This window comes from Anomaloglossus baeobatrachus, chromosome 5, assembly GCF_048569485.1.
Source record: "Anomaloglossus baeobatrachus isolate aAnoBae1 chromosome 5, aAnoBae1.hap1, whole genome shotgun sequence".
Lineage (NCBI taxonomy): Eukaryota > Metazoa > Chordata > Amphibia > Anura > Aromobatidae > Anomaloglossus > Anomaloglossus baeobatrachus.
In genome coordinates, this window is record NC_134357.1 from 446,910,213 (window position 1) to 446,930,630 (window position 20,418).

Genomic DNA, 20,418 nt, shown 5'->3' on the forward strand with positions numbered 1-20,418 from the left:
GAAATCTCTTGCGAGGTGCGCGCTTGGGGCGCTGTTGTGGTAGAGAGGTGCTCTTGCCCCCAGTTGCATCCACAATTATTTTGTCAAGAGTTTCACCGAAAAGGCGAGACCCTTGAAAGGGTAACCCCGTTAGGGATCTCTTAGATGCAGAGTCTGCAGTCCAGGCTTTTAGCCATAGAATCCAACAGATTACCACCGAATTGCTGGCACCATGGTGGCATAATTTGCAGAGTCTAACGCAGCGTACATAAGGTATTTGGCAGCCATGGATATTTGGACGGTCAGCTCAACCAACTCAGAAGGGAGACCTTTAGCACAGAGGCCTCTCTGTAAACTCTTACTCCAGACAGCAAGAGCCTTAGCAACCCACACTGTGGCAAATGAGGGGCAGAGGGAGGAACCCGCCGCCTCAAAAACAGACCTAGCCAGAGTTTCAATTGTGCGGTCAGTGGGTTCCTTGAGAAAGGCAGTGTCTGGAATGGAGAGTACTGTGTGCTTGGCCAGTCGAAACACAGAAGGGTTGACGGCAGGGGACTCAGCCCAATCCTTCACTAGTTCCGGAGAGAACGGATAGAGAAGGGTGAGACGTCACTTGCCTGCAAATCATTTTTCTGGGTGAGCCCCTTTCTTGACCAGAATGGTGGTAAATTCGGGATTATTAGAAAAATACTACGGGGCTCGCTTAGGTTTTTTGAAAGAAACAGTCTTCGAAGCCGCCGCAGGCGCATCTTCTACCACTGAAAGAGTATGGTGAACAGCCGAGACTAAGCTGTCGACCATCTCCCGGATATTGGATGCCTGCTCCGTGTCCAGTTCCAGGTCGGAGTCCGACTCTGGAGACATATGACGGAGAATCAGACTCCGAGTCATTATGGGATGTGGATGGGCTACATGTGTACACCTGTTTAGAGGATTTCTTCTGGACCATATATCCTGAGCCTGGGGTGCAGAGTCGTTTTGGACCTCCGAAGGAGCCCCGTCCTGATTCCTCGATGGGGGGCTCATGGAGAGCCGGTAGGTGTTGTAAGACCGAAACCAGAGACCAGGAGACTTTGGTTTAGTCAGCTATCGATTTGGAGAGGGAGGCAGCCCACTCGGGGGGGCCGATCGCCCTCATCCGTGGCGCGGGGGGTCCTGGGATGCCATCACAACTTGGACATCGCAGTCCTGACATTAGGGGGGGGGGGGGATGACTGGACTGAGGAGAAATTCCTATTGCAGGACGTGAGAGTCGAGTAACGGACTGTATGGGAGGCCTGCTTCTGTGCTGCTGGATTAGACATAATGCAAATGATGCAGGATCCTAGCTCCCATTAACCACTATGGAAGTTATCGGTCTCCTAGTGCGGAAGGGCTAATTTCTGTAATATACAGCAATACCTTGAGCCCGCAGCACCTAGCCTCCTAGCAGGGAGAGCTTACCCAGTCCAGAACCAGAAGCTGCTAGCTGTGTCCCCCGGGTAGATCAGCGATTTACTAAGATGGCGCTGTGTGAGGGTTGCTGTCGTGGACGTTCCCAGCTGCGGCGGGTCAGTAGCGTCAGCCGCAGCGTACGTGGCAGCAGGGGCGACGGGTGAGTGGTGAAGCAGGCCGGTGCAATGTCTGTCTCAGTGTGTCCATGGTTCCGGTTCAAATGATGGCACCTGGAGCGGCGCATGCGCAGATGGAGCTCTCATCCAAGAGCTCCATCTGTGCATGCGCTGACTCCCCGCGCCATCATTTGAAACTGGGACACTTGCCGCACAGCGACCCACCCGAAGTACGCACGCACAGAGGCAGCCGGCACCGACACGCACTCGGCTGCCCGCACGCAGCCACAGGCACTCGGCTGCCCGCACGCAGCCACAGGCACTCGGCTGCCCGCACGCAGCCACAGGCACTCGGCTGCCCGCACGCAGCCACAGGCACTCGGCTGCCCGCACGCAGCCACAGGCACTCGGCTGCCCGCACGCAGCCGCCCGCTCGCAGCCACAGGCACCCGGCCGACCGCACAGACAGCCGCACCCCTCATTTTCCTCGCAAATTTTTGTGAGGAAAAGTGCGTGATATAATTCGAGAAGTACGGCCCCGGTTCAAATCATGGCACCTGGAACGGCGCATGCGCAGATGGAGCTCTCATCCAAGAGCTCCATCTGCACATGCGCTGACTCCCCGCGCTATCATTTGAAACTGGGACACTTGCCGCACAGCGACCCGCCCGAAGTACGCACGCACAGAGAGGCACCCGACCGCCCGCACGCAGCCACAGGCACCCGGCCGCCCGCACGCAGCCACGGGCACCCAACCGCCCGCACGCAGCCACGGGCACCCGGCCGCCCGCACGCAGCCACGGGCACCCGGCCGCCCGCACGCAGCCACGGGCACCCGGCCGCCCGCACGCACCCGGTCACCGCACAGACTGCCCCCCGATAAGCTGTATTCGGATTTTAAGACGCACTCCTCAGTGTGTCTTATAATTCGAAAAGTACGGTACTTATTTTATATGTACATTTTAATATTTGAAGAATATGGATGGGATGAGCCCTTACCCCCTGGTTGTACGCCTCTCTGGAACTCTCTATCTGCTGCTGTTGCTCTTCAATCTGGCCCTTCATCATCCAGAGTTTTGGGAAATCCTCATAGTGGCTCAGCGCCTCCTCACATAGCTCCAGAGCAGCTTCAATGTTCCCCAACACCCACTCCAGCTTCACAGATTTCATGAACACCTGTAGTCATAATAAAATAACATTGGAAAAATGAAAAAAAAACAAAGCCAGATGACTTATGCTATATATCAAATTCTGGTGTCAATTCTGTTGCCTCAGAAGCACAAATGCAAGCCCAATTTCATGCCAAGTGAAAAGCAGGTAAGTACAAATCCAAGTGCAACTTATTAAAAAATAAAGGCAAATTACTGCAACTTTTCCACCTCCTTTTGTAGCATAAAACCAATAATAAAGTTCCACTAATGGGCATGTGCAATCCTCAGACAATGCCCAGAGTGTTGCTTACCCTAGCAGTTGCCGCACTGCTCCTAGCCTTAGCCAGCAGTCTTCGAGCTCTCTCGTACTCATTGTTTTCTGACTCCAACTTGACGGCTGCCAACCAGATCTCTTCGCTGTTGGGGTTAGCCTGAGAAGAACGAAATATAATTGAAGGATCTGCCTCCTTTAAAAGAAACTCCAGTCTGACAACAAGAATCTAGTGGATGAATGTGCAGTCATGAAACCAACCTGGAAAGCAAGTGCAAGAATACTCCTAGCAGCTGGAACATCTCCTGCGAGCCACTTGGACTTTGCACCCATCAACCATAAAACTTCAGCCTTGGGACAGTGGGCAACGGCTCTCTGCAGAAGGGTCTCCAGGGACTCCCTGAGGGAGAAAAGGCGATGTATCATTTCACAAGTTCTTAATATGACAGCAAAACTAAACTAAAGGCCCTGTCACACACAAAGAGATCACTAACGAGATTGTTGCTGAGTCAAGGTTTCTGTGACGTAGCAATGATCTCGCCAGTGATCTCGTTATGTGAGACACCTACCAGCGATCAGGCCCCTGCTGTGAGATTGCTACTCGTTGCCGAATGGTCTGGACCATTTTCTACAAAGGCGATGTTCTGGTGGGCAGGACGCATCGCTGTGTTTGACGCCTAGCCGCTGTGTTTCATCGTTATACAGGTCGCTCATTGTTACTGCGTCGTTGGTAAGATCTGACTGTGTGACATCTCACCAGCGATCTCCCAGCGACTTACCAGTAATCCTTATCAGGTCGTATCGTTGTTGGGATCGCTGGTAAGTTGTTGTGTGTGACTGGGTCTCAAGTTTGCAGTTCCTACACATTATACAGTGCATCATAGTTAATTTTTATTACACTGATTATGAATGACAACCTACATTAACACCCATTGAATTATTTACAATTTTACTAACTGCTAATGGAAACAATAAGTAAGATTGCCGACAGAAAACCTTGTCACAACAGCACAAGCATCTAGTGATATCCAGATATGACAAGAAAAGTTTAGGCTATCCCAATGTACCTTGTACCGTGGTTCTTTTCAAAGTAAGCAGCTCGGAGCCACACACTTTTCTTGCTGGGGAAAACCTGGAGAGCATGTGCATAGATAGCTCGTGCACACTCCAGGGCGCCATGAGAAACACACTGCAATATAAGAATATATAGAAGTCATTGGATGCAATGAACACCGAGATAATATCCAACCTATCTTTAGCATAAAAGACTTACACTATCGGCATCTTCCATCCACGTGTGCTTCCGATCCTCCTCTTCTATGCCAATACCAATGACTGCTCTTACTACGGCCTGGCACGTCACCACACTGCCAGCTTTGTCACACTCCTCGGCATCCTACAGTAGAACAGTAAACTAGATTAGTGATAGGGAGCAAATGGAGAGATTCATCTAATATTTCATCCTAATTAAGAGGCCACATTCACAGCCAACCTGTATCCACTGTTCCCGATTGATTTCTACTCCATTAGCTCTCAGAGAGGTGATGGCTCTGTCTACGATCTTCTCCACCATCTGAGTGTTCCCATTGGCTTCTTCTAGTTTGGCAGCTGTTATCCAAATATGTCTGTCGGTAGGAATATTCTCACGCGCCTTGTTCAAGACCTTGCGGGCATTCTCATAGGTCTCGAGCCTGGCAAGGGCCAACCACAGCTGGAGAATAAAAAGGCAATATATATAAGACAGCAGAATTTAATAGGGTTAGGACCTCTGGTACTTTAGCTTTATCGGTATAATAGAGGAGTGAGACACACAAGGTGCTATTAGGATATATACAACAGAAGATAGTACGCCTAGGAGAGAAAAAGCCAATGCCAGAGCATCAGACTGACATTAGCCTTAGTTTCTAGCCTGCAGTAGACTCACCTCCACACTGGTGGGACAGCACTCCACAGCACGGCTCAACATAATCCGAGCATCCTCTGGTTCCTCCAGCTCCACAGCAGCTTTCCACAGACGCACAGAATTCGGGACATGTTCTAGAGCTGTGCAGATCAACAACCAGGACATTATTATGTCTGACAATCCAAAAGAAGACTTCAGAAGTTGTTTATATTCCGCTACTTACCCTTCCGCAGAACGCGTTTTTTGGCTCTGAGATCAGTTTCTAGCTCTGCAGCTCTGATGTAGATCCGTACAGACTGTGGGAGGTGACAGATGGCCTGGGCCACCACGGCTTTTGCGGTGTCTCCCGGCTGCAATCGAGCAGCTTCCAGCCAGACGTCTTCACTCTACAGAAAACAAACATGTTAAAGGATTATTCCCATCTTGTAGATCTAAGATATGCCATCACTTTTTAGCAGGTGGAGGTTTGACCCCTGACACTACCACTGATCCTAAGAATAATGGTGTTGCCACTCTCCTTTAATGTATTTGTCTTGCATAGCGGTGCCCAGGCTGCCCACAGTGTCTGATAATTCAGCATGAAATTACTGAAAATAGATGGGTCTGGTTGCTGGTGGTCAGGAGTGCTACTGGGAGAACCTAAAAGATGAGCTGCTCTCCCACCAAGCTACGTCTCGGAATCGGTGGGGGTCCTAAAAATTAGATTTTAGTAATGGCATATCCTAGTGACATGCATTCACTATAAGATGGGAATTATTGCTCACCTTGGGACACATCTCTGTGCCTTTCATGATCAGGTTCCTGGCTACTTGCAGTTTGCCTGTAACTTCTTCCAGACGAGCTGAAGCAATCCAGGCTGGTGGATGATGAGGATTAGTCTCTCTCACAGACTTCAGCAGTAGACGAGCTTTCTTAATATCACTGGTAAGTGAGGAAAGAAGGGAATTTTGTTTACGTACCGTAAATTCCTTTTCTTCTAGCTTTAATTGGGAGACCCAGACAATTGGGTGTATAGCTTCTGCCTCCGGAGGCCACACAAAGTATTACACTTTAAAAAGTGTAACCCCTCCCCTCTGCCTATACACCCTCCCGTGCATCACGGGCCCATCAGTTTTGGTGCCAAAGCAGGAAGGAGGAAACTTATAAATTGGTCTAAGGTAAAACTCAATCCGAAGGATGTTCGGAGAACTGAAACCATGAACCAAAAGAACCCTTCAACATGAACAACATGTGTACACAAAAGAACAACAGCCCGAAGGGAACAGGGGCGGGTGCTGGGTCTCCCAATTGGAGCTAGAAGAAAAGGAATTTACGGTAAGTAAACAAAATTCCCTTCTTCTTTGTCGCTCCATTGGGAGACCCAGACAATTGGGACGTCCAAAAGCAGTCCCTGGGTGGGTAAAAGAATACCTCGATAAAAAGAGCCGTAAAACTGCCCCCTCTTACAGGTGGGCAACCGCCGCCTGAAGGACTCGCCTACCTAGGCTGGCATCTGCCGAAGCATAGGTATGCACCTGATAGTGTTTCGTGAAAGTGTGCAGACTCGACCAGGTAGCCGCCTGACACACCTGCTGAGCCGTAGCCTGGTGCCGCAATGCCCAGGACGCACCTACGGCTCTGGTAGAATGGGCTTTTAGCCCTGACGGAATCGGATGCCCAGAGGAACGGTAAGCTTCAAGAATCGTTTCCTTGATCCACCTAGCCAAGGTTGACTTGGAAGCCAGCGACCCTTTACGCTGGCCAGCGACAAGGACAAAGAGCGCATCAGAACGGCGCAGGGACGTCGTACGAAAGATGTAGAGCCTGAGTGCTCTCACGAGATCTAACAAGTGCAAATCCTTTTCACATTGGTGAACTGGATTAGGACAAAAGGAAGGTAAGGAGATATCCTGATTGAGATGAAAAGGGGACACCACCTTAGGAAGAAATTCCGGGACCGGACGCAGAACCACCTTATCCTGGTGAAACACCAGGAAGGGGGCTTTGCATGATAGCGCTGCTAGCTCAGACACTCTCCGAAGTGATGTGACTGCCACTAGGAAGACCACCTTCTGCGAAAGGCGCGATAGAGAGACATCCCTCATCGGCTCGAAAGGTGGTTTCTGAAGAGCCGTTAGCACCCTGTTAAGATCCCAGGGTTCCAGCGGACGCTTGTATGGTGGGAGTATGTGGCAAACTCCCTGCAGGAACGTGCGTACCTGCGGAAGCCTGGCTAGACGCTTTTGAAAAAACACGGAAAGCGCCGATACTTGTCCCTTGAGAGAGCCGAGAGACAAACCCTTGTCCATCCCGGATTGAAGGAAAGACAGAAAAGTGGGCAAGGCAAACGGCCAGGGAGAAAACCCCTGATCCGAGCACCAGGATAGAAAGATCCTCCACGTCCTGTGGTAGATCTTGGCGGACGTTGGTTTCCTGGCCTGTCTCATAGTGGCAATGACCTCTTGAGATAACCCTGAAGACGCTAGGATCCAGGACTCAATGGCCACACAGTCAGGTTGAGGGCCGCAGAATTCAGATGGAAAAATGGCCCTTGGGACAGTAAGTCTGGTCGGTCTGGTAGTGCCCACGGTTGACCCACCGTGAGATGCCACAGATCCGGGTACCACGACCTCCTCGGCCAGTCTGGGGCGATGAGGATGGCGCGGCGGCAGTCGGACCTGATCTTGCGTAACACTCTGGGCAGCAGTGCCAGAGGAGGAAATACATAAGGCAGTCGAAACTGCGACCAATCCTGAACTAACGCGTCTGCCGCCAGAGCTCTGTGATCTTGAGACCGTGCCATGAATGTCGAGACTTTGTTGTTGTGCCGAGACGCCATTAGGTCGACGTCCGGTGTTCCCCAGCGGCAACAGATCTCTTGAAACACGTCCGGGTGAAGAGACCATTCCCCTGCGTCCATGCCCTGGCGACTGAGAAAGTCTGCTTCCCAGTTTTCTACGCCCGGTATGTGAACTGCGGAGATGGTGGAGGCTGTGGCTTCCACCCACAGCAGAATCCGCCGCACTTCTTGGAAGGCTTGGCGACTGCGTGTGCCACCTTGGTGGTTGATGTACGCCACCGCCGTGGCATTGTCCGACTGAATTCGGATCTGCCTGCCTCCCAGCCACGGCTGGAAAGCCTTTAAGGCTAGATACACTGCCCTTATCTCCAGAACATTGATCTGAAGGGAGGACTCTGTTTGAGTCCATGTGCCCTGAGCCCTGTGGTGGAGGAATACTGCTCCCCACCCTGACAGACTCGCGTCCGTCGTGACCACAGCCCAGGATGGGGGCAGGAAGGATTTTCCTTTCGACAGAGAGGTGGGAAGAAGCCACCACTGAAGAGAGGCTTTGGCCGCTCGAGAAAGGGAGACAATCTTGTCGAGTGACGTCGATCTCCTGTCCCATTTGCGGAGAATTGTCCATTGGAGTGGACGCAGATGAAACTGGGCAAATGGAACTGCCTCCATTGCTGCCACCATCTTCCCTAGGAAGTGCATGAGGCGCCTCAAGGGGTGCGACTGGGCTCGAAGGAGAGATTGCACCCCTGTCTGTAGTGAATGCTGTTTGTCCAGCGGGAGCTTCACTATCGCTGATAGAGTATGAAACTCCATCCCGAGGTAAGTTAGCGATTGGGCCGGAGTCAATTTTGACTTTGGGAAATTGATGATCCACCCGAACCTCTGGAGAGTCTCCAGAGCCGTGTTCAGGCTGTGTTGGCATGCCACCTGGGAGGGTGCCTTGACTAGAAGATCGTCTAAATAAGGGATCACCGAGTGCCCCTGAGAGTGTAGGACTGCCACCACTGTTGCCATGACCTTGGTGAAGACCCGTGGGGCTGTCGCCAGGCCGAAAGGGAGAGCCACGAACTGAAGGTGTTAGTCTCCGATGGCGAAACGCAGGAAGCGCTGATGCTCTGGTGCAATCGGCACGTGGAGATAAGCATCCCTGATGTCGATCGATGCTAGGAAGTCTCCTTGGGACATTGAGGCGATGACGGAGCGGAGAGATTCCATCCGGAACCGTCTGGTTTTCACATGTCTGTTGAGCAGTTTGAGGTCCAGAACGGGGCGGAATGACCCGTCCTTTTTTGGCACCACAAACAAGTTGGAGTAAAAAACGCGACCCCGTTCTTGAAGGGGAACAGGGATGACCACTCCTTCTGCCTTCAGAGTGCTCACCGCCTGAAAAAGAGCCTCGGCTCTCTCGGGGGGCGGAGATGTTCTGAAGAAACGAGTCGGAGGGCAAGAGCTGAGCTCTATCCTGTAACCGTGAGACAAAATGTCTCTCACCCATCGGTCTTGGACATGTGGTAACCAGGCGTCGCAAAAGCGGGAGAGCCTGCCACCGACCGAGGATGCTATTTGGGGAGGCCGAAAGTCATGAGGCCGCCTTAGTGGCGGTTCCTCCGGCGGTCTTTTTAGGGCATGACTTAGACCGCCATGAATCAGAGTTCCTCTGGTCCTTCTGTGGCCTGTTGGACGTGGAGAATTGGGACCTGGCTGAGGGCCGAAAGGACCGAAACCTCTGCTGAATCTTCCGTTGCTGAGGTGTTTTCGGTCTGGACTGGGGTAAGGACGTATCCTTTCCCTTGGATTGTTTAATGATTTCATCCAATTGCTCGCCAAACAAACGGTCGCCAGAAAATGGCAAACCGGTTAAGAACTTCTTGGAAGCAGAATCTGCCTTCCATTCGCGTAGCCACATGGCCCTGCGGACTGCCACTGAATTGGCGGATGCTACCGCTGTACGGCCCGCAGAGTCTAGGACAGCGTTCATGGCGTAGGACGAAAAGGCCGACGCCTGAGAGGTTAAAGAGACAACCTGCGGTGTAGAGACACGTGTGACTGCATTAATCTCCGACAGGCAGGCTGAGATAGCTTGGAGAGCCCATACGGCTGCAAATGCCGGAGCAAAAGACGCGCCTATGGCTTCATAGATGGATTTCATCAGGAGCTCTATTTGCCTGTCAGTGGCATCCTTGAGCGATGAACCATCTGCCACTGCTACTATGGATCTAGCCGCCAGTCTAGAGACTGGAGGATCCACCTTGGGACACTGGGCCCAGCCCTTAACTACGTCAGTGGGAAAGTAAAGTAAAGCGCTTAGTAAAGCGCTTGTCCGGAAAAGCTCTATGTTTCTGGACTGTATCTCTGAAGTTGGAGTGATCTAAAAACGCACTCCGTGTACGTTTGGGAAACCTAAATTGGAATTTCTCCTGCTGAGAAGCAGACTCCTCCACAGGTGGAGCTGGAGGAGAAAGTTCTAGCACCTGGTTAATGGACGCTATAAGGTCATTTACTATGGCGTCCCCTTCAGGTGTGTCAAGATTGAGAGCAGCGTCAGGGTCAGACCCCTGATCTGCCCCATCCGCTTCATCCTCCAAAGAGTCCTCATGTTGAGACCCTGAGCAGTGTGATGAAGCCGAGGGAAGCTCCCAGCGAGCCCGCTTAGCCGGTCTGGGACTGCGGTCCGTGTCGGAGTCCTCACCGTGGTACATAGAAGCCACCCCAGGGGCACTTTGCTGCGCCGACCGAGGGGGGCCTGGGGGCAATGATTCAACAGTGCCCGGGGCCTGTGTTACAGGTCTGGACTGCAAAGCTTCAAGTATCTTAGCAGGCAATTTATCCATAGACTGAGCCATGGATTGAGAAAGTGACTCAGAGAGTTTCTCAGCCAACAATGCAAACTCTGTCCCTGCCACCTGGACAGTGGAAGCCGGTGGTTCTACCTGGGTCGAGGGTCCCACCAGTGGCTGAGGCTCCGGCTGAGTGAGTGTCACAGGGGCCGAGCATTGCACACAATGAGGGTAGGTGGAACCTGCAGGTAACATAGCCGCACAAGAGGTACAGGTAGCAAAGAAGGGAATTTTGTTTACTTACCGTAAAATCCTTTTCTTCTAGCTCCAATTGGGAGACCCAGACAATTGGGTGTATAGCTTCTGCCTCCGGAGGCCACACAAAGTATTACACTTAAAAGTGTAAAGCCCCTCCCCTTCTGCCTATACACCCCCCGTGCATCACGGGTTCCTCAGTTTTAGTGCAAAGAAGGGAATTTTGTTTACTTACCGTAAATTCCTTTTCTTCTAGCTCCAATTGGGAGACCCAGACAGTGGGTGTATAGCTACTGCCTCTGGAGGCCGCACAAAGAACTACACTTAAAAGTGTAAGGCCCCTCCCCTTCTGGCTATACACCCTCCCGTAGGAGTACGGATTCCTCAGTTTTAGTACCAAAGCAAGAAGGAGGAAAGCCAATAACAGTTTCAAAAACAAATTCAATCCGATAACAAGATCGGAGAACTTAAGAAACAACATGAACAACATGTGCACCCGAAAAACGAAACCCTAAGAACAAATAGGGCGGGTGCTGGGTCTCCCAATTGGAGCTAGAAGAAAAGGAATTTACGGTAAGTAAACAAAATTCCCTTCTTCTTTTTCGCTCCTAATTGGGAGACCCAGACAGTGGGACGTCCAAAAGCAGTCCCTGGGTGGGTAAAAAGATACCACATGAACGGGCAGTCAGACAGCCCTTTCCTACAGGTGGGCCACCGCCGCCTGAAGGACCTGTCTACCTAGGCTGGCATCTGCCGAAGCGTAGGTATGCACTTGATAGTGTTTGGTAAACGTGTGCAGACTCGACCAGGTAGCCGCCTGGCACACCTGCTGAGCCGTAGCCTGATGCCGCAATGCCCAGGACGCACCCACGGCTCTGGTAGAATGGGCCTTCAGTCCAGATGGAATCGGAAGCCCAGCAGAACGGTATGTGTGAAGAATTGGTTCCTTGATCCACCGCGCCAGGGTGGATTTGGAAGCTTGCGATCCCTTATGCTGACCAGCGACTAGGACAAAGAGCGCATCAGAACGGCGTAGAGACGCCGTGCGAGAAATGTAAATCCTGAGTGCTCTCACCAGGTCCAACAGATGTAAACCTTTTTCAAATTGGTGAACTGGATGCGGACACAAAGATGGCAAAGTGATATCCTGATTGAGATGAAAGGAAGAAACCACCTTGGGAGAAAACTCTGGAATTGGACGCAGTACTACCTTGTCTTGGTGAAACACCAGGAAGGGAGATTTGCAAGATAACGCCGCTAGCTCGGACACTCTTCGAAGAGACGTGACCGCCACAAGAAAAACTACTTTTTGTGAAAGCCGAGAAAGGGAAACCTCTTTCAAAGGCTCGAAAGGCGGCTTCTGGAGAGCAATGAGAACCTTGTTTAGATCCCAGGGTTCCAATGGCCGTCTGTAAGGAGGAACGATATGACAAACTCCTTGGAGAAACGTGCGTACTTTAGAAAGCCGTGCCAAGCGCTTCTGAAAGAATACGGATAGCGCGGAGACTTGACCCTTAAGAGAGCTAAGCGACAAACCTTTTTCCAACCCAGACTGCAGGAAGGAAAGAAAAATTGGCAATGCAAATGGCCAGGGAGAAAACCCCTGAGCCAAGCACCAAGCTAAGAATATCTTCCACGTCCTGTGATAGATCTTAGCTGAGGATGGTTTTCTAGCCTGTCTCATTGTGGCAACAACTTCATGAGATAAACCTGAGGCCGCTAGGATCCAGGACTCAATGGCCACACAGTCAGGTTCAGGGCCGCAGAATTCAGATGGAAAAACGGCCCTTGAGACAGCAAATCTGGACGGTCTGGTAGTGCCCACGGTTGGCCTACCGTGAGATGCCACAGATCCGGGTACCACGACCTTCTTGGCCAGTCTGGAGCGACGAGAATGGCTCGATGGCAGTCGGACCTGATTTTCCGGAGAACTCTGGGTAACAATGCTAGAGGTGGGAACACATAGGGGAGTCGGAATTGCGACCAATCCTGAACCAAGGCGTCTGCCGCCAGCGCTCGGTGATCGTGAGACCGTGCCATGAAAACTGGGACCTTGTTGTTGTGCCGTGACGCCATCAGATCGACGTCCGGCGTCCCCCAGCGGCAACAGATCTGCTGAAACACGTCCGGGTGAAGGGACCATTCTCCTGCGTCCATGCCCTGGCGACTGAGAAAGTCTGCTTCCCAGTTTTCCACGCCTGGGATGTGAACTGCGGATATGGTGGACGCTTTGCTTTCCACCCACGTCAAAATCCGCCGGACTTCCTGAAAGGCTTGGCGACTGCGTGTTCCCCCTTGGTGGTTGATGTACGCCACCGCCGTGGAATTGTCCGACTGAATCCGAATCTGCTTGCCTTCCAGCCATTGTTGGAAGGCTCGCAGAGCAAGATAGACTGCTCTGATTTCCAGAACATTGATCTGCAGGGTGGACTCTTCCTGAGTCCACGTCCCCTGAGCCCTGTGGTGGAGAAACACCGCTCCCCACCCTGATAGGCTCGCATCCGTCGTGACCACTGCCCAGGATGGGGGTAGGAACGACTTTCCCTGTGACAATGAGGTGGGGAGAAGCCACCAACGCAGAGAGTCTTTGGCAGTCTGAGAGAGGGAAACAGTCCTGTCGAGGGACGTCGATTTCCCATCCCATTGGCGTAGAATGTCCCATTGTAGAGGGCGCAGATGAAACTGCGCGAACGGGACCGCCTCCATTGCTGCTACCATCTTTCCTAGGAAATGCATGAGGCGCCTCAGTGAGTGCGACTGGCTCTGAAGGAGAGATTGCACTCCTGTCCGTAGCGAACACTGCTTGTCCAGTGGAAGCTTCACTATCGCTGAGAGAGTATGAAACTCCATGCCAAGATAAGTCAGAGATTGGGTCGGGGTTAGATGAGACTTTGGAAAGTTGATAATCCACCCGAAACTCTGGAGAGTGTCTAGTGCCACCTTCAGACTGTGTTGGCATGCCTCTTGAGAGGGTGCCTTTATAAGCAGGTCGTCTAGATACGGGATGACCGAGTGACCTTGCGAGTGCAGAACAGCTACTACTGCTGCCATGACCTTGGTGAAGACCCGGGGGGCTGTTGCCAGACCGAAAGGTAACGCTACGAACTGCAGGTGTTCGTCGTGTATGACGAAGCGTAGGAAACGCTGATGCTCTGGCGCAATCGGCACGTGGAGATACGCATCTTTGATATCTATTGATGCTAGAAAATCTCCTTGAGACATTGAGGCTATGACGGAGCGTAGGGATTCCATCCGGAACCTCCTGACTTTTACGTGTCTGTTGAGCAACTTTAGATCCAGGACGGGTCGATACGATCCGTCCTTTTTTGGGACCACAAACAGATTGGAGTAAAAACCGTGACCTTGTTCCTGAAGAGGGACGGAGGTCACCACTCCTTCCGCCTTTAGAGCGGCCACCGCCTGCAACAGAGCATCGGCTCGGTCTGGTGGTGGAGAAGTTCTGAAGAAACGAGTTGGCGGACGAGAACTGAACTCTATCCTGTACCCGTGAGACAGAATATCCCTCACCCAACGGTCTTTGACGCGTGACAGCCAAATGTCGCCAAAGTGGGAAAGCCTCCCACCGACCGAGGGTGTGGGAATCGGAGACTGCAAGTCAGGAGGACGCCGTCTTGGCAACGGTTCCTCCGGCTGTCCTTTTTGGGCGTGACTGAGACCTCCAAGAATCTGAGCGTCTCTGGTCTTTTTGAGTCTTTTTTGACGAGGCGAATTGGGACCTGCCCGGTCCTCGAAAGGACCGATAACCAGACTGACCCTTCCTCTGTTGGGGTTTGTTTTGTCTGTGTTGCGGTAAGGATGAGTCCTTACCCTTGGAGTGTTTGATGATTTCATCCAAACGCTCTCCAAACAATCGGTCACGAGAAAAAGGCAAATTGGTTAAGCACTTCCTGGAATGAGAATCTGCCTTACAATGTCTCAACCACAGGGCCCTACGCAAAACAACGGAGTTGGCTGACGCCACTGCCGTGCGGCTTGTAGCGTCAAGAACAGCATTAATCGCGTATGACGCGAATGCCGCCATTTGCGAGGTCAATGGTGCTACCTGCGGGGCAAATGCACGTGTGACTGAGTCGACTTGCACAAGCCCGGCTGAGATAGCTTGGAGTGCCCATACGGCAGCAAAAGATGGCGCTAACGACGCTCCAATCGCTTCATAGATGGATTTCAGCCAGAGCTCCATCTGCCTGTCAGTGGCATCTTTAAGTGCCGCTCCATCTTCAACTGCAACCAAGGATCTAGCTGCAAGCCTGGAAATTGGAGGATCCACTTTTGGACACTGGGTCCAACCCTTGACCACCTCAGGGGGAAAAGGATAGCGTGTATCTTTAAGCCGTTTAGAAAAACGCCTTTCCGGATAAGCGTGGGGTTTCTGGATTGCGTCTCTAAAGTCAGCGTGGTCCAGAAAAGTGCTTAATGTACGCTTAGGATATCTGAAATGGATTCTCTCGTGCTGCGAAGCTGACTCCTCTACAAGAGGAGCTGGTGGGGAAATATTTAACATCTTATTGATGGACGCTATAAGATCATTAACTATGGCGTCACCATCTGGTGTATCTAGATTGAGAGCGGTCCCAGGATCAGAATCCTGATCAGTTACGTCCGCCTCATCACCCATAGATTCATCTCGCTGGGATCCTGACCATTGAGATGAATGTGAAGGCCCCTCATAGCGAGCCCGCTTAGGTTGCCTGGGGCCATCGTCCGAGTCAGAGTCTTCACCCTGAGGTGTATGTGCCCGTCCCGGAGCTTGGAGGTAATTCAGCTGAGGGGGACCAGGGGGCAATGATTGCACAGTGTCCGTGGCCTGAAGTACAGGCCTAGCTCGCAATGTGTCAAGAATTTGTGACATAGTGAGAGACATTCTGTCAGCAAAAGCTGTAAACTCAGTTCCTGTCACCTGGACAGCATTCACAGGTGGTACACCGTGGGTCACGTCCAGCAGAGGTCCCGACTGTGCAAGTGCCGCAGGGGCCGAGCACTGCACACAATGGGGGTCAGTGGAGCCTGCCGGTAGAAAAGTCCCACATGCGGTACAGGAAGCATATAATGTCTGTGCCTTGGCACCCTTGCGTTTTGTGGACGACATGCTGTTGGCTCTCTGCAATGTGAGAGAGTCTATAGCCAAAGGGCGACCAGCGCTATGCAGTACAAAGTATTTGCAGGAACAAAATACTAAGATTACTACTGGCACAAGAGGGGGTGAGCCCTGAGGGCTGCTTACCGCCCGCTGAATAGCGGGTAAGAGGCGCAGAATTCCTTGTCTGGGTCTCCCCGGCTCCCCTCTGCAGCTCAGCGTGTCAGCAGGAATGGCTGCCGGCGTCTGTGGAGAGGGGCGGTCCGTGGGAGTTTCCAAACAAAAGTGCGGGAAACAGTGTCCCCTCTGTGCCTATTGTGAGGGCTGGAGTATGTAAAAACGACTCCAGCCCTCAGCGCTGATGCACTGACCAGCGTCCCGCCCCTCTCCTGACTGGCAGGTCTGGGGGCGGGAACGAACGGAACTAGGCCGCAAAAGCCGGGGACTCGAGTTATCAGCACGGCCGCGCTGATGTCCCCGGCGCACTACAACACCCAGCATGCTGCGGTGTGAGCGCCAAATGCACGGGGACACAGAGTACCTTGAGGAAGCAGGGCCATGTCCCTGATGTACTCCGCTCCATCCAGCATCTTCTCCAGGGACTGTAGATGGAGCACGGTCTCAGTGCCTGGAGACCAGTAAATCCCACTTCACCCAGAGCCCTGTAAAAAGGGATGGGGAAGGAATCAGCATGTGGGCTCCAGCCGCCGTACCCGCAATGGGTACCTCAACCTTACAAACACCTCCGACATACAGTGGGGTGAGAAGGGAGCATGCTGGGAGCCCTGTATGGGCCCTCTTTTCTTCCATCCGACATAGTCAGCAGCTGCTGCTGACTAAAAACCATGGAGCTATGCGTGCGTGTCTGACCTCCTTCGCACAAAGCTAAAACTGAGGAATCCGTACTCCTACGGGAGGGTGTATAGCCAGAAGGGGAGGGGCCTTACACTTTTAAGTGTAGTTCTTTGTGCGGCCTCCAGAGGCAGTAGCTATACACCCACTGTCTGGGTCTCCCAATTAGGAGCGAAAAAGAAAGCAAGAAGGAGGAAAGCTAATAAATTGGTTTAAAGTAACTTCAAACCGAAGAAATTTCGGAGAACTGAAACCATTCAACATGAACAACATGTGTACACGAAAAAACAACAGCCCGAAGGGAACAGGGCGGGTGCTGGGTCTCCCAATTGGAGCTAGAAGAAAAGGAATTTACGGTAAGTAAACAAAATTCCCTTCTTCTTTGTCGCTCCATTGGGAGACCCAGACAATTGGGACGTCCAAAAGCTGTCCCTGGGTGGGTAAAATAATACCTCGTAATAGAGCCGTAAAACGGCCCGTTCCTACAGGTGGGCAACCGCCGCCTGAAGGACTCGTCTACCTAGGCTGGCATCCGCCGAAGCATAGGTATGCACCTGATAGTGTTTGGTGAAAGTGTGCAGGCTCGACCAGGTAGCCGCCTGGCACACCTGCTGAGACGTAGCCTGGTGCCGCAAAGCCCAGGACGCACCCACGGCTCTGGTAGAATGGGCCTTTAGCCCTGAGGGAACCGGAAGTCCAGAAGAACGGTAGGCTTCGAGAATTGGTTCCTTGATCCACCGAGCCAGGGTGGATTTGGAAGCCTGTGACCCCTTACGCTGACCAGCGACAAGGACAAAGAGTGCCTCCGAGCGGCGCAGGGGCGCCGTACGGGAAATGTAGATTCTGAGCGCTCTCACCAGATCTAACAAATGCAAATCCCTTTCACATTGATGAACTGGATGAGGACAAAAAGAAGGTAAGGAGATATCCTGATTGAGATGAAAGGTGGATACCACCTTAGGAAGAAATTCCGGAACCGGGCGCAGCACCACCTTGTCCTGGTGAAACACCAGGAAAGGAGCCTTGCATGACAGCGCTGCTAGCTCAGACACTCTCCGAAGTGATGTGACTGCTACTAGGAAGACCACCTTCTGCGAAAGGCGAGAAAGAGAAATATCCTTCAAAGGCTCGAAAGGTGGCTTCTGAAGGGCCATCAGAACCCTGTTCAGATCCCAGGGTTCTAACGGCCGCCTGTAAGGAGGGACTATGTGACAAACCCCCTGCAGGAACGTGCGTACCTGAGAAAGCCTGGCAAGACGCTTCTGAAAGAACACAGAGAGCGCTGAGACTTGTCCCTTAAGGGAGCCGAGCGACAAACCTTTTTCCAATCCTGATTGAAGAAAGGAAAGAAAAGTGGGCAAGGCAAATGGCCAGGGAGAAAACCCCTGATCAGAGCACCAAGATAAGAATATCTTCCACGCCCTGTGGTAGATCTTGGCAGACGTTGGTTTCCTGGCCTGTCTCATAGTGGCAATGACCTCTTGAGATAACCCTGAAGACGCTAGGATCCAGGACTCAATGGCCACACAGTCAGGTTGAGTGCCGCAGAATTCAGATGGAAAAACGGCCCTTGAGACAGTAAGTCTGGTCGGTCTGGTAGTGCCCACGGTTGGCCCACCGTGAGATGCCACAGATCCGGGTACCACGACCTCCTCGGCCAGTCTGGAGCGACGAGAATGGCGCGGCGGCAGTCGGACCTGATCTTGCGTAATACTCTGGGCAACAGTGCTAGAGGTGGAAACACATAAGGGAGTTGAAACTGCGACCAATCCTGAACTAAGGCGTCTGCCGCCAGAGCTCTGTGATCGTGAGACCGTGCAATGAATGCCGGGACCTTGTTGTTGTGCCGGGACGCCATTAGGTCGACGTCCGGCATCCCCCAGCGGCAACAGATCTCCTGAAACACGTCCGGGTGAAGGGACCATTCCCCTGCGTCCATGCCCTGGCGACTGAGAAAGTCTGCTTCCCAGTTTTCTACGCCCGGGATGTGAACTGCGGATATGGTGGAGGCCGTGGCTTCCACCCACATCAAAATCCGCCGGACTTCCTGGAAGGCTTGCCGACTGCGTGTTCCGCCTTGGTGGTTGATGTAAGCCACCGCTGTGGAGTTGTCCGACTGAATTCGGATCTGCTTGCCTTCCAGCCACTGCTGGAACGCTTTTAGGGCAAGATACACTGCCCTGATCTCCAGAACATTGATCTGAAGGGAGGACTCTTGCTGAGTCCACGTACCCTGAGCCCTGTGGTGGAGAAAGACTGCTCCCCACCCTGACAGACTCGCGTCCGTCGTGACCACCGCCCAGGATGGGGGTAGGAAGGATTTCCCCTTCGACAATGAAGTGGGAAGAAGCCACCACCGAAGGGAAGCTTTGGCTGCCTGAGAGAGGGAGACGTTCCTGTCGAGGGACGTCGACTACCTGTCCCATTTGCGTAGGATGTCCCATTGAAGAGAACGCAGGTGAAACTGCGCGAAAGGGACTGCCTCCATTGCTGCCACCATCTTCCCTAGGAAGTGCATGAGTCGCCTCAAGGGGTGTGACTTGACCTTGAAGGAGAGATTGCAACCCTGTCTGCAGTGACCGCTGTTTGTTCAGCGGAAGCATCACCATCGCTGAGAGGGTATGAAACTCCATGCCAAGATATGTCAGCGATTGGGCCGGTGTCAGATTTGACTTTGGAAAATTGATGATCCACCCGAAACTCTGGAGAGTCTCCAGAGTAGCGTTGAGGCTGTGTTGGCATGCCTCTTGAGAGGGTGCCTTGACAAGCAGATCGTCTAAGTAAGGGATCACCGAGTGTCCCTGAGAGTGGAGGACCGCTACTACTGTAGCCATGACCTTGGTGAAAACCCGTGGGGCTGTCGCCAGGCCGAAAGGCAGTGCCAGGAACTGAAGGTGTTCGTCTCCTATGGCGAAGCGCAGGAAGCGCTGATGCTCTGGAGCAATCGGTACGTGGAGATAAGCATCTTTGATATCGATCGATGCAAGGAAATCTCCTTGGGACATTGAGGCGATGACGGAGCGGAGGGATTCCATCCGGAACCGCCTGGTTTTTACGTGTTTGTTGAGCAGTTTTAGGTCCAGGACAGGACGGAAAGACCCGTCCTTCTTTGGAACCACAAACAAGTTGGAGTAAAAACCGTGACCCTGTTGCTGAAGAGGAACCGGGACCACCACTCCTTCTGCCTTCAGAGTGCCCACCGCCTGCAGAAGAGCATCGGCTCGCTCGGGAGGCGGAGATGTTCTGAAGAATCGAGTCGGAGGACGAGAGCTGAACTCTATCCTGTATCCGTGAGACAGAATGTCTCTCACCCAACGGTCTTTTACCTGTGGCAGCCAGGTGTCGCAAAAGCGGGAGAGCCTGCCACCGACCGAGGATGCGGTGTGAGGAGGCCGAAAGTCATGAGGAAGCCGCCTTGGTAGCGGTACCTCCGGCGGTCTTTTTAGGACGTGGCTTAGACCGCCATGAATCGGAGTTCCTCTGATCCTTCTGAGGCCTTTTGGGCGAGGAGAATTGAGACCTGCCCGCGCCCCGAAAGGACCGAAACCTCGACTGTCCCCTCCTCTGTTGGGGTATGTTTGGTTTGGCCTGGGGTAAGGATGTGTCCTTTCCCTTGGATTGTTTGATGATTTCATCCAATCGCTCACCAAACAAGCGGTCGCCAGAAAATGGCAAACTGGTTAAGCACTTTTTGGAAGCAGAATCTGCCTTCCATTCCCGTAGCCACAAGGCCCTGCGTATTGCCACCGAATTGGCGGATGCAACTGCCGTACGGCTCGCAGAGTCCAGGACAGCATTAATAGCGT

The 20,418-nt window shown here is 52.6% G+C and overlaps 1 protein-coding gene across 1 annotated transcript in view; it reads right to left on the reverse strand.

The window, feature by feature from the left end:
- The window catches only part of PRPF6 (pre-mRNA processing factor 6), a 110,561-nt gene that overhangs the window by 61,801 nt on the left and 28,342 nt on the right, over window positions 1–20,418 (reverse strand). The window contains exons 8-16 of the mRNA XM_075350467.1: window positions 5,619–5,775; window positions 5,078–5,240; window positions 4,876–4,994; window positions 4,444–4,662; window positions 4,225–4,347; window positions 4,019–4,140; window positions 3,213–3,351; window positions 2,992–3,111; window positions 2,529–2,705 (exon numbers count right to left, since the gene is read on the reverse strand). Of these exons, the coding sequence (XP_075206582.1) occupies window positions 2,529–2,705; window positions 2,992–3,111; window positions 3,213–3,351; window positions 4,019–4,140; window positions 4,225–4,347; window positions 4,444–4,662; window positions 4,876–4,994; window positions 5,078–5,240; window positions 5,619–5,775 (1,339 nt within the window). The remainder of the gene's footprint in view (window positions 1–2,528; window positions 2,706–2,991; window positions 3,112–3,212; window positions 3,352–4,018; window positions 4,141–4,224; window positions 4,348–4,443; window positions 4,663–4,875; window positions 4,995–5,077; window positions 5,241–5,618; window positions 5,776–20,418) is intronic.